General features: G+C 47.2%; 1 protein-coding gene across 2 annotated transcripts in view; it reads left to right on the forward strand.

Annotated features, from left to right (window-relative positions):
* exoc3l2b (exocyst complex component 3-like 2b) overlaps positions 1-14,602 on the forward strand; it is a 48,964-nt gene that overhangs the window by 10,705 nt on the left and 23,657 nt on the right. For both annotated transcript variants that reach the window (XM_008426821.3, XM_008426820.3), the window contains exons 2-3: positions 7,639-8,142; positions 8,677-8,918. In XM_008426821.3, the coding sequence (XP_008425043.2) occupies positions 7,676-8,142; positions 8,677-8,918 (709 nt within the window). In that variant the 5' untranslated portion in view covers positions 7,639-7,675. The remainder of the gene's footprint in view (positions 1-7,638; positions 8,143-8,676; positions 8,919-14,602) is intronic.

The following is a 14,602-nucleotide window of genomic DNA, read 5'->3' on the forward strand; positions in this document are numbered from 1 at the left end:
ACGTTAGCAGAATTAATGTTTATGAGTGCTTTAGGGCTAGCGATGCTAACATGTCAGCTAGCAGTGCTGACATGTTGGATTGTCTCAGTTTAAAGATGGAGGCCATCATGGAGGAACTTCTTATCCGGGCCTCGTAAAGATTATCTGGATGTTAAAGTGACTCAGAGGAACAAAATGTCTTCATTCCTTTTGTAGTTTTATGTGTTTCCAGGTTTGACGTTTCACTCGAACACCAAAACACAAAGTTTAATCAAGATTTAGAGCCTTAAGATGAGGGTGAACCAAACAAGCGGGAGATCTGACGACACCTGGACGTGTTTAGAGTCAACATGTGATTAAAGGCCTCAGATTGGACGGTCTGATGGCAGCCGGTGCTGCTCTCACTGCGCCTGCAGATCAAAATGGAGGCTTGGTTGGTTCACGACATCGAGACGTTTTTCCAGTTTTTGAGTCTGTGGTGATGCAACAACTGAGACTCTCTGGGTTTTTATGTTTCAGGTTTAAACTGTTGAGTTTTTACAGTAGGAACCAGATATTTACATACTCTGAAAACTCCGTCAGATGAAACTTCCTGCATCGTTTTCTTTGAACCGGTCAGTCGCTCTTGGCCCGTTCCTCCAGACGGAACCGGTAGAACTGGGTCGGGTTTCTGGGCCAGTTCTACCGCCCACTGGTTTTCTCTAAGACTGGATCAGACTTTGTTTAGGTCCTTTCTGCTGACGCACTAAGAGCAGAACTAATTCTTCATTTACCGTTTTAGTGTTTTTGCTAACTTTGCTAACGTTTAGCGCACTTAGCTTCCGCTAATTTATTCTTCTCATACTTTCAAATGGATAAAGTTCAAAATCTGTGTTGAAGTTTTCTGTTACTCTTATTTTGAAGCCTGTTTCCTCTCCTCGCGTTCTTTTATTCCAAGTAATTTTATTTAACAAATGGCAAGAATACAACAAATGAGGAGTAATGGTTGAAATTAGCATTAGCTTCTGCTAAAAGCCGTGTTGGTTTAGCTCATTCCTTTTGTTGATCCCAACAGACATGAAGCTTTATTCTGATTTAACGTCAGATGGTCATTTTTTACAGTGTATGTAAATATCTGGTCCTGCTGCTGATCAGGAACCAGTGGAGCTGATGGAGGATCAATAAAAACCTTTATTGGCTCCAAAGTCTTGGTGCTGCTCTGTCAGACCGGGCTGATTCATTCGGGCGTCGTCCGCTGATCCGAACTCTGGAGCCACTGCTGGTTCTGGACGGTGGTTCTGGAGCCACTGCTGGTTCTGGATGGTGGTTCTGGGCCGCTGGTTCTGGACGGTGGTTCTGGAGCCACTGCTGGTTCTGGACGGTGGTTCTGGAGCCACTGCTGGTTCTGGACGGTGGTTCTGGAGCCGCTGGTTCTGGACGGTGGTTCTGGACGGTGGTTCTGGAGCCACTGCTGGTTCTGGACGGTGGTTCTGGAGCCGTTGGTTCTGGACGGTGGTTCTGCTCCTGGATTGGAGCAGGAGGGTTTCTTTTCGTCTTTATTCTGATTTCTCATAAGAACAAACAGCCATGAACTGTTTGCTGTGAGTTGATCCACTGAAGAACTTCTGGTTCTGGTTCTGGTTCTTGTTCTGGTTCTTGTTCTGGTTCTGGTTCTTGTTCTGGTTCTGGTTCTGGTTCTGGTCTGGCTGATTCAGCCTCTTCATTTATGTTTAAGAAGGAACTGGGAGAAGTTCTGTGGATTGTTTACTGGACAGCAGTGATGATCCAAACGTCTGGAACCAGTTGGGCTAACGCGCTATTAGCTTAGCTAAATTTCACTTAGCATTTTTGCTAACTCTGTAAAAGTTCAGCTCCCATAAATACATTTTTCCAGATAAATTTTAAAGCATTGATTAACCTTTTATAAACTTTGACTTGAATAAAGTTCGATGTGTGCGTTGAAGTTCATGCTCTTATTTTGAAGTGCTTGAAGACTGTTGATAGCATTTCTGTTTCTCTCTTTTCTCCATTATTTCAAACAACAAACATGCAGGAACAAAAAAATCACAAGATTTAATCTGAGGTTGTTATGGAAGAAGTGAATTGTTGCCCTGCAGTCTCACAGGAGCAGATGAGTTTTGAATTGAAGTTAGCGCTTTAGCATTAGCTTCCACTTAATACCATGTTGTTGTAGCGCTTTAGCACTCAGCTAGTTAGCAATAGTCAATGCTAACCAGCTGAGTGCTAAATATTGTGGCTAAGTGTTGTTTTAACGCTTTAGCATTAGCAGAACAAATATTTATGATTAGTGTTGTAGGGTTAGCATAGCTAACTTTTTAGCTAGCGACGCCTAGCTGCACTTTAGCCATTTGGTTAATTGATGTTTAAGGACAGTTTGGATTCGGCTGATCGGGTTTTTTCTGAAGTTCTTCAGATTCTCCTGCCAGCTGGGTTTGAGTCTCCATCACATTTTTAACCGGCTGCAAACCGGACCCGGTCAGCTGTGAACCGGACCGGATGAGCTCTGAACCGGACCGGATGAGCTGTGAACCGGACCGGGCCGGCGGCCATGTTTTTGAGGAGCTTCTGCATTCAGGCGGCTCCATCCGCGTTTCCTTCCAGCCGGATATGAACCAGAACCGTCGGTTCGGGTTGTGCAACTCTGGCTGCAGGCGGATGAAGGATGAGGGCGGTTCTGAGCTTTCAGAACCCGCGGCCCGGTAAGCGACCGGGCTGCATCTGTGTCTGATTAGAGCAAAGCTCCGACTCAGCAGCGTTTCTGCGGAGAAGCAGCTGCTGGGATGAAGCTGCGGAGGAGAGTTCAGGTTCCGACCCGCAGGATGAGTGAAAGGTTCTGACTGGACTCGTGTTCCAGAACCAGCTGGCTGACCCGGCTGGATGTGGACGCCGTGGGAAACGTCCACATCAAACTGACGGTTCGTCAGCGGAAACAGGATCGTTTGAGTCAAATTAAAGCTCAGAGAGAAAAACACCCAAAATGATCCAGTTCGCCTCCCGTCACTTCAGGAAAACGCTGCAGAACCTTCGGTCCAGTTCAGCTTCTCTGGCTTCATCAAACCCAGGAGGATTGGAGCCGAGGCGTCAGGACACAAACCGAAGCTCCACCTTTAAAACATTAATCTGGCAGCGTAAACGTCAAAATGCTGCCGGTTTTGACTGTTGGGCTGAATTTCCTCTTTCATCCTGAGTCGAACGTCTCGTTTTGTTTTCTGCCAGATGAACAAACTTTAAATCTCCAGATGTCCACAGATGAACCGGGCGGTTCTGCTGTGTTCAAGTCTTTTTTAGCAAGTTGTCTGATGAACCCAGGAATAAACCTGTGACTTCTGTCATCTGTTTTTCCTGCTGTGTTTGCTGGAAAGTGATGCGGTTCTGACCAATCAGCAGGAAGCAGGAAGTAGTCGATCAGCTTATGAAATGATTTCTATTCCAGTTTTCCTGCTGCAGTCTGATTATCTCTGCAGCCATGAAGCAGGTCAGGGCTGAACCTGATTGGGTATCTGCTCACCTTCCTGGTTTCCTGTTTGTGTCTGGTGACCATAAAAGGTCGTGACCTCGTCCTGTTGGACACGACGTCCTGCTGGCAGGATGAGTTTTATTTTTCTGTGAATTTGCACAACATAAATAAATCTTCATGACTTTGTCAGGATGAGAGTCTGAAAGCAGGAGATCCTGAAGCTCCGACACTTTTAAATGAACCGTGAAGAGATTCTGCTGCTGCAACGTTTAACTGTAATATTGATGTCATTCCCAAAGTGCATCAGATTAATAATCCAAAGATTCACCAGCTGAACATCCGAAGCTGATAGTTTACGAGTGAAATCAAACCGTCGGCGTCTGGAAGCTTCTGGTTCTTCAGGGTTTTTATGTTTCCTTCTCAGGGCACCGCTAGCTAAAATGTTAGCCCTGCTAACGCTGAAGCACTAATCATAAACATTAGCTCTGCTAGTGCTAAAACTCTGCAGGCCCATGCTAAAGCGCTACACCACAGGCCCTGCGGGGGGCGGGGGGGGGCCCACTGCCCTGCAGCTTTTAGATGAGCCTCTGCTGCAGCACCTGGTCTGATCCACACCAGGAGGAGGAAATGAAGCCGTTTCATTCCAGGGTTTTGACCCTGTGGCTCATCTAAAGCCTGCAGGACAGCAGAGGACTGGAGTCTGACACCCCTGCAAACCGGAAGCTAATGCTAACGTGCTAAATCACCGAGGTATTTAGCTAAAACTAATGCTAAAGTGTTAGCTTCGCTTCACATGACAACCTGCAGCTGCAGCACCAGTTGAGTTTGGACAGGTAACGAACCTGGATGTTGTTTTATCTTGTTCCTTTTTGAAATAAAGTTTTTGGGTCTAAAAAATTATCAAACTTCTTCTTAAAACCTCAACACAGATTTTAAAACTTATTCAGCTGAAAGTAAATTAACTCTTTAGGATTTATCTGAGCTAAATGTTTCCGACGTTAGCAGAAAATGCTAACCCAAACATGCGCTTCTCTGTTAGCGGCTCAGTAGAGCTGACGTCGCTGAACCAATGACTTTATTAAATTGAATAAAGTGAATGTGACGCTCGGGTTGCAACCTGAAGCTGCTGTCTGATGTTGGGGGGGAACCGGTGCCCTTTGACCCCGCCGTGCCCAGGGGCCCCGGAGCATTGTGCCAGCCGGGCCCCGGGCCCCGCCCTGCGGCGAGCAGCATGGGACCCCGGAGTCCTCGCCTCCGTCCGTCACACTATCGCTGTCCTTTCCGCCCCATTGTTTGTGTCCAGCAGCTTCCGCGATGCCCTGCGACCCTCTGGAAGAAAACAGGCTGTGCGAGCGCCGCCGGGGCTGCTGGGTATTTATGGAAGCAACCGCCACTGAATCACTTCCCACTTCACCCTGCAGCAGCGTCTCTCTGTGTGTGTGACTTTCCTTTAAAAGTCTGTTTGCCCCCTCAGAAGTGGTTTCTATTCCTGGCTGCAGCCGCGCGTCCTGAGCTGGTGAGACTGGAAACCAGCAACGTGAACAACATCCGCTCCCAGTCCACCTCCAGGGTGTTTACCGCTTCAGAGGCCGCTGCTCTCATTCATCCGGGCCCAACCCGACTGCAGCGCTACCAGCTAGCTAGCATCCAAACCTGCTGCATGCTAGCTGGCAGCCGCTGGGCTCCATCATTTATAAATACAGAAAATATGGTTTAAAAAATGTAATCATGAGAATTAGCAGATTAATGACCCAATACTTGCAGAAGAAAGTCGTAAAATTACGAGAAAAAAGTTTTTCCAATGAGAAAAGTTTCAGCATCTGACGTTTGTGGTTCTTTGAAACAATCGTTTCAGAATTTATGTGTTTAAAAGTTAAGTATTTCCTTAATTGTAAAACAAATACCCAGTGGCACATTTCTGCTAACAACTGCTAGCAGCAGAGCTAATTCTTAGCGTAGCGCTGCATCAGTTAGCACACTTAGCTTTCCCTAAATTTAAACTCTAGAATTTGGCTGTTTTGCAAACCTCCAGATGAATACAGCTCAGTATCAGCTCTTCAAACAGTTTGATGCTCGTGCTCTTATTTTGAAGCAGTTTTGTTAGATTGAAAAACTTGTATTGGTCTTAAATTTGCAAGATGAGAGTTTGAAAATGGCCAAAACCTTTTTTTTTTTGTCTGGCCGAATGAAGGTTGAAGTTCAGACACGTAATTATTAACGTCGCCTGTTGCAGTTTGCAGGCCAAAATAAAAACTCATCCGTGGAAGCCATCGACGCGTTTCCTGTACGTTGTAGATAAATAATGTAGATCTCTGGCCTCCTGCATGAAGAGTTTTCAGTTTTCACACTAAAGCTCGGCGTTCGGACGGTTCAGGCTGGTGTTCCTTAAACCGCTTTGGTTTAAAGTGGATGCTGTTGCTGTTCTGTGACACTTAACCAGTTGGTGGTCAATCCTCACTTCTCAGACATTTTCCTTCCCACCAGAAGGTTCATGACAGTTTTACGGAGATTCAGTATCTAGAAGCCACTTGGCATCGGCTGCTGTGATCCATTCAGACCCATCATGCTGGTCCTGATGGCTGTTGGCTCGGTGACTCTGACTGATTGGCATAAGATGCTTCAGCTTTGATCAGGCTGAACGTTTCTCCGCCCACCTCGTCTCTGAGTGACGGTGTAAAAGCCTCATGATGGATGTTCAGGTTGACAGAAAGGGCTTAAACCAGCGACGCGCCTCACCTGATTTAATCATTAACGTGTTTCCTAGGAACCACTGCGGTGTCGCTAAGATGGTCTCTGCAGCCGCCCAGCGTCTGTTAATGTTTGCAGACTTTATGGCTCTTTGTCCCGCCGGCGTTCGGACTGTGAGATCATGACGGTTTATGACTGATCCAACGATCTGCGCGGCGTTCCACCGTGTTTCATGGTGATTACCTGTCCTCCATATTTAGAGGTTTGAGCTGGACGTCATTGAAGTTGCTGGTAGCAGAACGTGAAACTGGAGACTTGGTGTTTCAGCCAATCAGGAAGGCAGAGTAAGAATCTCAGAGCAGATTTTCAAAATGCTCCTTTTGGACTGAAGGTCTGCAGGAAAGGCAAAGTAAAGGTCAGGAGGGTGGAAGTGTCTCTGCGGTCCTGAAGCCAGGCGTTAACGTTTAGCTTCTGATCAAACATTTACCTGCTGGACTCTCAATAAAACGAACAGCGTCAGTCAGGGTGTGTCTCACAGTGTCTGATTTGTTTAGATGTTTCCGTTAAAATTAGCAAGTTGACGATGTTTGTAGAGATTTCTGTTCCTGCTCGGTCTTTCCGTCAGACTGAAACCAGTTTACGACACAACAAATGAGGATTTGAAGTGATGATGAAGCAATGTTGCCCCAACGCCGTCAGTCTGGTCCTCCATGTTGTCTGAACAGCTCTCAGAAAGGATAAACCTACCAGAATCAGGTCCCATCGTCCCTCAGGGCACCACGTCCAGAGGACAGGAAGTTATTCTGGAAACAAAATAAAGTTTAGATCATTCCTGCACGGAGATTTGACCAGTTTATTGTTCAGAGATCTGTGGCTTTCCAGAAAGGAGTTACCCGTTTTTAAAGCTATGGAGAAGCTAACTAAACAACCGCAAGAAGTCTTGTTTCCAGTCTGGACTCTGGTAAAGGTCAGAGGTTAAGGTTGATGAACCCTGCTAGACATTAGGAAGTGAACATGCTGTCTAACTCTAGTCTGGGAAAGTCATTGAATGTCTCTACTGGTTGATTTGTGTCCAGATGGACTGTAGCTGGTCCAGTTAAGGCATCGTGATGAAAAACTGTAGTAAAGCTGAAGACCTTGGAACTAGGGATGAACCAACGGCGACCTTTAAAAAGTTTGACTTTTCGATTTGCCTTTGCCAAGTTGGTACCAATAGGGTGGCCAATGTGAGCCACTGGAGGAGGCTGAATGCTAAGACTTATAAGGTTGGTGGATTCAATCGGTTTCTCAGGGAAGTGTCGGTCGATCAACGATCTCCCAAAATGAAGGAAATCAGAGCCGATTTGTTGGTGCACATGTAGCTGGAACATTTTGACCTGATCTGGTTTTAAAACATGACATTGTTGATCATATCTAATTTCATTTTGGTTTAGATCGGGAGTTTAGAGACTCCAGGGTTGATTGGTTGACTGGTTGGTTGATTGATCAATCAATGTCTCTTCTTCCGTCCTCAGGTGTTCCCATCCCAGTCCCCCCACCCCCAGCGCCATCATGCCTATCCTCAAGAACCTCCCTGTGCTCCTGAAAGGCGGTGGTCCAGTTCTAGACAACGCCTTGTTCTTCCGCAGGATGAGTCTCAACATCACTCCCCACCACAACCCCTTCGAACACGAGGATGACAATATCCATGGCAACGGCGGCCATGAAAGCCACTGGTCGCCTGGGAGCTCGCTGTTGGACGGCGACACGCCGAGGGACCGCAACCCATTTGAGGACGAGGAGGACGAGAACGAGGCCAACGAAGGCAAGAAGGGAAACGGCAGTGGAGGGTCAGTGAAGGGTTCGTTCAAGTTTAAGTCGCCGCTGAAGAGTCTCGGAAAGCTCGGGAAGAACCTGAGGATGTCGGGAAAGAGCAAAGATGGCGACACGCCGTCCCCACAAGGGTCACTGCAGGGAACGCCGTCGCCTTCACAGAAGAAGAAGAGAGGCAGGAGGAGCTCAGAGGGCAGTCTGCTCAGGTAAGAGACCGCTTACCCTTCTGTAGATTTCACCGAACAAGAAACGACAGAAACGAGGGACTTATGACTCAGACCCTCTAGAGACAAAAACATTTTATGTTTCATCTAGTCATAGAAGCGTTGATCTCTCTTTGGTTTTGTTGACTAAAGCTACTTTGATAAAACTTGGCAGTAGATTTTAGATTTTTTGCCTTTTCATAATAAAAAGGAACAAACAAGAAGGATAACAGACGAATGGTACATCAGCAGAGATGCTCAACCTACGACCCCTAGTGGTTGACTGGCCGACAGTCGGGCTCTTCTTGTTTCTTTAACATGTTTCACCTCTGATTTGAAATCTCTCTACAGACCTCAGGGATGCAGGACTTAGAGGTTACAGTAGTTTGTCTAAAGTCTTCTATGTTTCAATGTCCAACTGGAAGACTGTCTCAGAGACGCTGTGGTCTGAGTTGTTTGATTGAGTTGAGGTTCCAGACATCAACTGAAATCGTGATGAATAAAGATCAGATCCCGACTTGCTGCCATCTCTTCCAGATTCGCAGGAAAATACCGCGACTCCCTGAGCTCCCGCAAGGAATCCTTCACCAACGGCGAGCTGAACTGCTCGGAGAGCGACTGCGACTCCGTCAGCCGGCGCCTGACCTTCATGAAGATGGTGGGTCTGGGGAAGCTGAAGAGGGAGTCCATCACCGACCGAATGTCCCAGGGCCCCGAGGACCAGCCGGTGCAGGAGGAGGTGGTGGAGGAGGAGGTCAAACCCAGAGAGCCTCTGTCAGGTAGGAGAGCCACGAGGAAGGGCTGGAGGCGACCAAACGCCCCCTACAGGCCGATTGGCTTTGGTCCATTTAGTCCCAACGACCTGAAACACATGTTGAAGTTAGAGTTAGTTTTTGGTCTCCAGGCTTAAAGGTTCGAACACCACTGATGTAAACCACGAATGGTCCCAGGATTAGACTGTCGCTTCTGAATCGGGTCGTAGTTTCTCTGGGAAACCGTCGAGTGAGTCTGAACTGGAGCGCCAAGCGACTCGGTTACCAAACACTCTGAGTATTTTGGGCTCAGGGGAAGTGATTGGTCTTCTGTGGCTCAGTGTGAGGAAGGGAAGTCCAGCGGCGTGATTGAGGCTCAGCTCCTTGTTCTGGCTTTGTACGGAGAAACAATCCAGCGGCGTTCCTCTGGTCCGCTGAGGCGCTCTAGTTCAGACCCGAACCCGGCGCTCTCCAGGTGTTTTCCTCCCCTGGAAGCCGTTTTATCGTCCGGTTTGTTTTCACATCACCCTGCCGATCTTATCAGCGTTTCTTAGACGCGACGGCAACAATCAGCCGACTGCCGCTGAAGGTGATCCAGTGACAGCCTGGAATCTGACTGGGAAGTGTGTGATATCGTAAATATGCGGAGACTTCCTTTTGTTTATTCCCAGCCTGTTGACTCTGCTGTTTCGTAATGAGGGTTTGGTTCCTCCACACCCTTGTTTACACCCTCAACCAGAGCAGGTTTGTTTCCATAAATGATTAATCGGATATTTTCTCCGTCAGTTGTCCGACTCTGAAAGGTCGGAAAAGGGGAAAGTTTGCGGTGGAAAGTGCCGGAGTGAAGCAAAGTGGGTTTAATCAATGTTTGAGTGTTTAAAGCTCCGTGATCACCATCTGCCAACGTTTACCTGAAAGAGCCGGCGCTGATAGGAGCAGAGCGGCTCCACCTGCCCAGCCAGGCCGAGTCCGGCTGCTGCTTTTCATCTGTGACTCTGGGAACTGATTGAAGCTGCAGATAAGCCCAGAACTGTTCATACCCCTGCAGATTCCCGTTATCTGTGGTAATGAGCTTTGAGGCTGGAAGGCCTCCCTTCCATCACCCTAATGATTCCCACCCAGAACAGATTAGAGGCAGAACTCCAGGACCTTGAGATGATCACTAGAAACACCGGGTCAGTTTGGGGAAAAACAACCTGAACCTGCTGCTGGGGGTATGGATACTTCTGGACTTGATTGTATTTGATTCTGAAGGACAAACACAGACAGAGACAGACAGAGAGAGAGAGAGAGAGAGAGAGAGAGAGAGAGAGAGAGAGAGAGAGAGAGAGAGAGAGAGAGACAGAGAGAGAGAGAGAGACAGAGAGAGAGAGCAGACAGTTGTGGTTTCTGACATGCAGTATGGGCGACCACCCAGGGCGTCATCCTGTCAGGGATGGCACCAGAACTGATTGTGGCTCAGAGATGAAGCAAAGCAGAACGAAGAGTTTGAATCGATAATGATATATAAAATCTATTTCTGCTCTAAGTGTTTAATATCTAAATGTTTTTATGGGAATATGATTTTTTTTCAGATCATTTTAAGAAGCCATTTTGATCATATTTCACATTTTATCGAGTCATGTAGCGCGGGGCGCCGGTCTTGGCTCGGTCTCAGTTACAGTTACAGCACCAACGAAGCACCAACTACAGCACCAACGAAGCACCAACTACAGCACCAACTACAGCACCAACGAAGCACCAACTACAGCACCAACTACAGCACCAACTACAGCACCAACGAAGCACCAACTACAGCACCAACGAAGCACCAACTACAGCACCAACTACAGCACCAACGAAGCACCAACTACAGCACCAACTACAGCACCAACGAAGCACCAACTACAGCACCAACTACAGCACCAACTACAGCACCAACAAAGCACCAACTACAGCACCAACGAAGCACCAACTACAGCACCAACTACAGCACCAACTACAGCACCAACTACAACACCAACTACAGCACCAACTACAGCACCAACGAAGCACCAACTACAGCACCAACTACAGCACCAACTACAGCACCAACTACAGCACCAACTACAGCACCAACTACAGCACCAACGAAGCACCAACTACAGCACCAACTACAGCACCAACGAAGCACCAACTACAGCACCAACTACAGCACCAACTACAGCACCAACGAAGCACCAACTACAGCACCAACTACAGCACCAACGAAGCACCAACTACAGCACCAACTACAGCACCAACTACAGCACCAACGAAGCACCAACGAAGCACCAACTACAGCACCAACTACAGCACCAACTACAGCACCAACGAAGCACCAACTACAGCACCAACGAAGCACCAACTACAGCACCAACAAAGCACCAACTACAGCACCAACGAAGCACCAACTACAGCACCAACAAAGCACCAACTACAGCACCAACGAAGCACCAACTACAGCACCAACAAAGCACCAACTACAGCACCAACGAAGCACCAACTACAGCACAAACTACAGCACAAACTACAGCACAAACTACAACACCAACTACAGCACAAACTACAGCACCAACTACAGCACAAACTACAGCACCAACAAAGCACCAACTACAGCACCAACAAAGCACCAACTACAGCACCAACAAAGCACAAACTACAGCACCAACTACAGCACCAACAAAGCACCAACTACAGCACCAACTACAGCACCAACTACAACACCAACTACAGCACAAACTACAGCACCAACTACAGCACCAACAAAGCACCAACTACAGCACCAACTACAGCACCAACTACAGCACCAACTACAGCACCAACTACAGCACCAACTACAGCGCCAGTGAATTTCCAGCCTGGATGTTTATGAAATCTCCGTTTGAGGGAAGGTTGATGAAGATCAGCAGGTTTTTGTTCAGGTGACGCGAAAAGCAGTGATTCAGCAGATCAGGTTGCTGCTGACGGTGTGTGTGTGTGTGTGTGTGTGTGTGTGTGTGTGTGTGTGTATACGCGCCATGCAGGTCCAAACAGCCTTTACTCCTGTTTAAACTCATCACACGTCAGGCTCCGCCGTTGTGCCGCGACGTTTTACTGAGAAGAATTTCACCTCCTGGTCCGGTTCCAGGAACCAGGCGTGGATCCGGACCGGGATGATTCCTGGAACCGGAGCGGTTCTCATCCTAAAGGAACTGGACCGATGAAGCGTCCCGATCAGAATGCAGTCAGGCGGACAGCAGCTGCGTTTTCATTGGCCAGATAAAATAAATTCACTTTACAGAAAAACGATTATTTAGAGAAAACTTTCCGATAAAAAGTCATTTTTATTTTCCTCATATTTCACAGAGCTGCAATGAAAGCCCAAAGAGACGCCATGTTTTATCTGTCAGCCCAAAGAGACGCCATGTTTTATCTGTTAGCCCAAAGAGACGCCATGTTTTATCTGTCAGCCCAAAGAGACGCCATGTTTTATCTGTTAGCCCAAAGAGACGCCATGTTTTATCTGTTAGCCCAAAGAGACGCCATGTTTTATCTGTCAGCCCAAAGAGACGCCATGTTTTATCTGTTAGCCCAAAGAGACGCCATGTTTTATCTGTTAGCCCAAAGAGACGCCATGTTTTATCTGTTAGCCCAAAGAGACGCCATGTTTTATCTGTCAGCCCAAAGAGACGCCATGTTTTATCTGTCAGCCCAAAGAGACGCCATGTTTTATCTGTCAGCCCAAAGAGACGCCATGTTTTATCTGTTAGCCCAAAGAGACGCCATGTTTCATCTGTCAGCCCAAAGAGACGCCATGTTTTATCTTTCAAAAGACGCCATGTTTTATCTGTCAGCCCAAAGAGACGCCATGTTTTATCTGTCAGCCCAAAGAGACGCCATGTTTTATCTGTTAGCCCAAAGAGACGCCATGTTTTATCTGTCAGCCCAAAGAGACGCCATGTTTTATCTGTCAGCCCAAAGAGACGCCATGTTTTATCTGTCAGCCCAAAGAGACGCCATGTTTTATCTGTTAGCCCAAAGAGACGCCATGTTTTATCTGTTAGCCCAAAGAGACGCCATGTTTTATCTGTCAGCCCAAAGAGACGCCATGTTTTATCTGTCAGCCCAAAGAGACGCCATGTTTTATCTGTCAGCCCAAAGAGACGCCATGTTTTATCTGTCAGCCCAAAGAGACGCCATGTTTTATCTGTCAGCCCAAAGAGACGCCATGTTTTATCTGTCAGCCCAAAGAGACGCCATGTTTTATCTGTCAGCCCAAAGAGACGCCATGTTTTATCTGTTAGCCCAAGGAGACGCCATGTTTTATCTGTTACCAAGAGACCCAGTTTATCTGTAGCCCAAAGAGACGCCATGTTTTATCTGTCAGCCCAAAGAGACGCCATGTTTTATCTGTCAGCCCAAAGAGACGCCATGTTTTATCTGTTAGCCCAAGAGACGCCATGTTTTATCTGTTAGCCAAAGAGACGCCATGTTTATCTGTCAGCCCAACGCGACGCCATGTTTTATCTGTCAGCCCAAAGAGACGCCATGTTTCATCTGTCAGCCCAAAGAGACGCCATGTTTTATCTTTACCCAAAGAGACGCCATGTTTTATCTGTCAGCCCAAAGAGACGCCATGTTTTATCTGTCAGCCCAAAGAGACGCCATGTTTTATCTGTCAACCCAAAGAGACGCCATGTTTTATCTTTTACCCCAAAGAGACGCCATGTTTTATCTGTCAGCCCAAAGAGACGCCATGTTTTATCTGTCAGCCCAAAGAGACGCCATGTTTTATCTGTCAGCCCAAAGAACGCCATGTTTTATCTGTCACCCAAAGAGACGCCATGTTTTATCTTTACCCCAAAGAGACGCCATGTTTTATCTGTCAGCCCAAAGAGACGCCATGTTTTATCTTTACCCAAAGAGACGCCATGTTTCATCTGTCAGCCCAAAGAGACGCCATGTTTTATCTGTCAGCCCAAAGAGACGCCATGTTTTATCTGTCAGCCCAAAGAGACGCCATGTTTTATCTGTCAGCCCAAAGAGACGCCATGTTTTATCTGTCAGCCCAAAGAGACGCCATGTTTTATCTGTCAACCCAAAGAGACGCCATGTTTTATCTGTCAGCCCAAAGAGACGCCATGTTTTATCTGTCAGCCCAATGAGACGCCATGTTTTATCTGTCAGCCCAAAGAGACGCCATGTTTTATCTGTCACCCAAAGAGACGCCATGTTTTATCTGTCAGCCGAGAGTGACGCGATGTTTTATCTGTCAGCCCAAAGAGACGCCATGTTTTATCTGTCAGCCCAAAGAGACGCCATGTTTTTTCTGCCAGCCCAAAGAGACGCCATGTTTTATCTGTCAGCCAAAGAGACCCAAAGAGACGCCATGTTTTATCTGTCACCCAAAGAGACGCCATGTTTTATCTGTCAGCCCAAAGAACGCCATGTTTTATCTGTCAACCCAAAGAGACGCCATGTTTTATCTTTACCCAAAGAGACGCCATGTTTTATCTGTCAGCCCAAAGAGACGCCATGTTTTATCTTTACCCCAAAGAGACGCCATGTTTTATCTGTCAGCCCAAAGAGACGCCATGTTTTATCTGTCAGCCCAAAGAGACGCCATGTTTTATCTGTCAGCCCAAAGAGACGCCATGTTTTATCTTCAGCCCAAAGAGACGCCATGTTTTATCTTTCAACCCAAAGAGACGCCATGTTTTATCTTTACCCCA

Source organism: Poecilia reticulata, chromosome 13 (assembly GCF_904066995.2).
Source record: "Poecilia reticulata chromosome 13, P_reticulata-male-v2, whole genome shotgun sequence".
Lineage (NCBI taxonomy): Eukaryota > Metazoa > Chordata > Actinopteri > Cyprinodontiformes > Poeciliidae > Poecilia > Poecilia reticulata.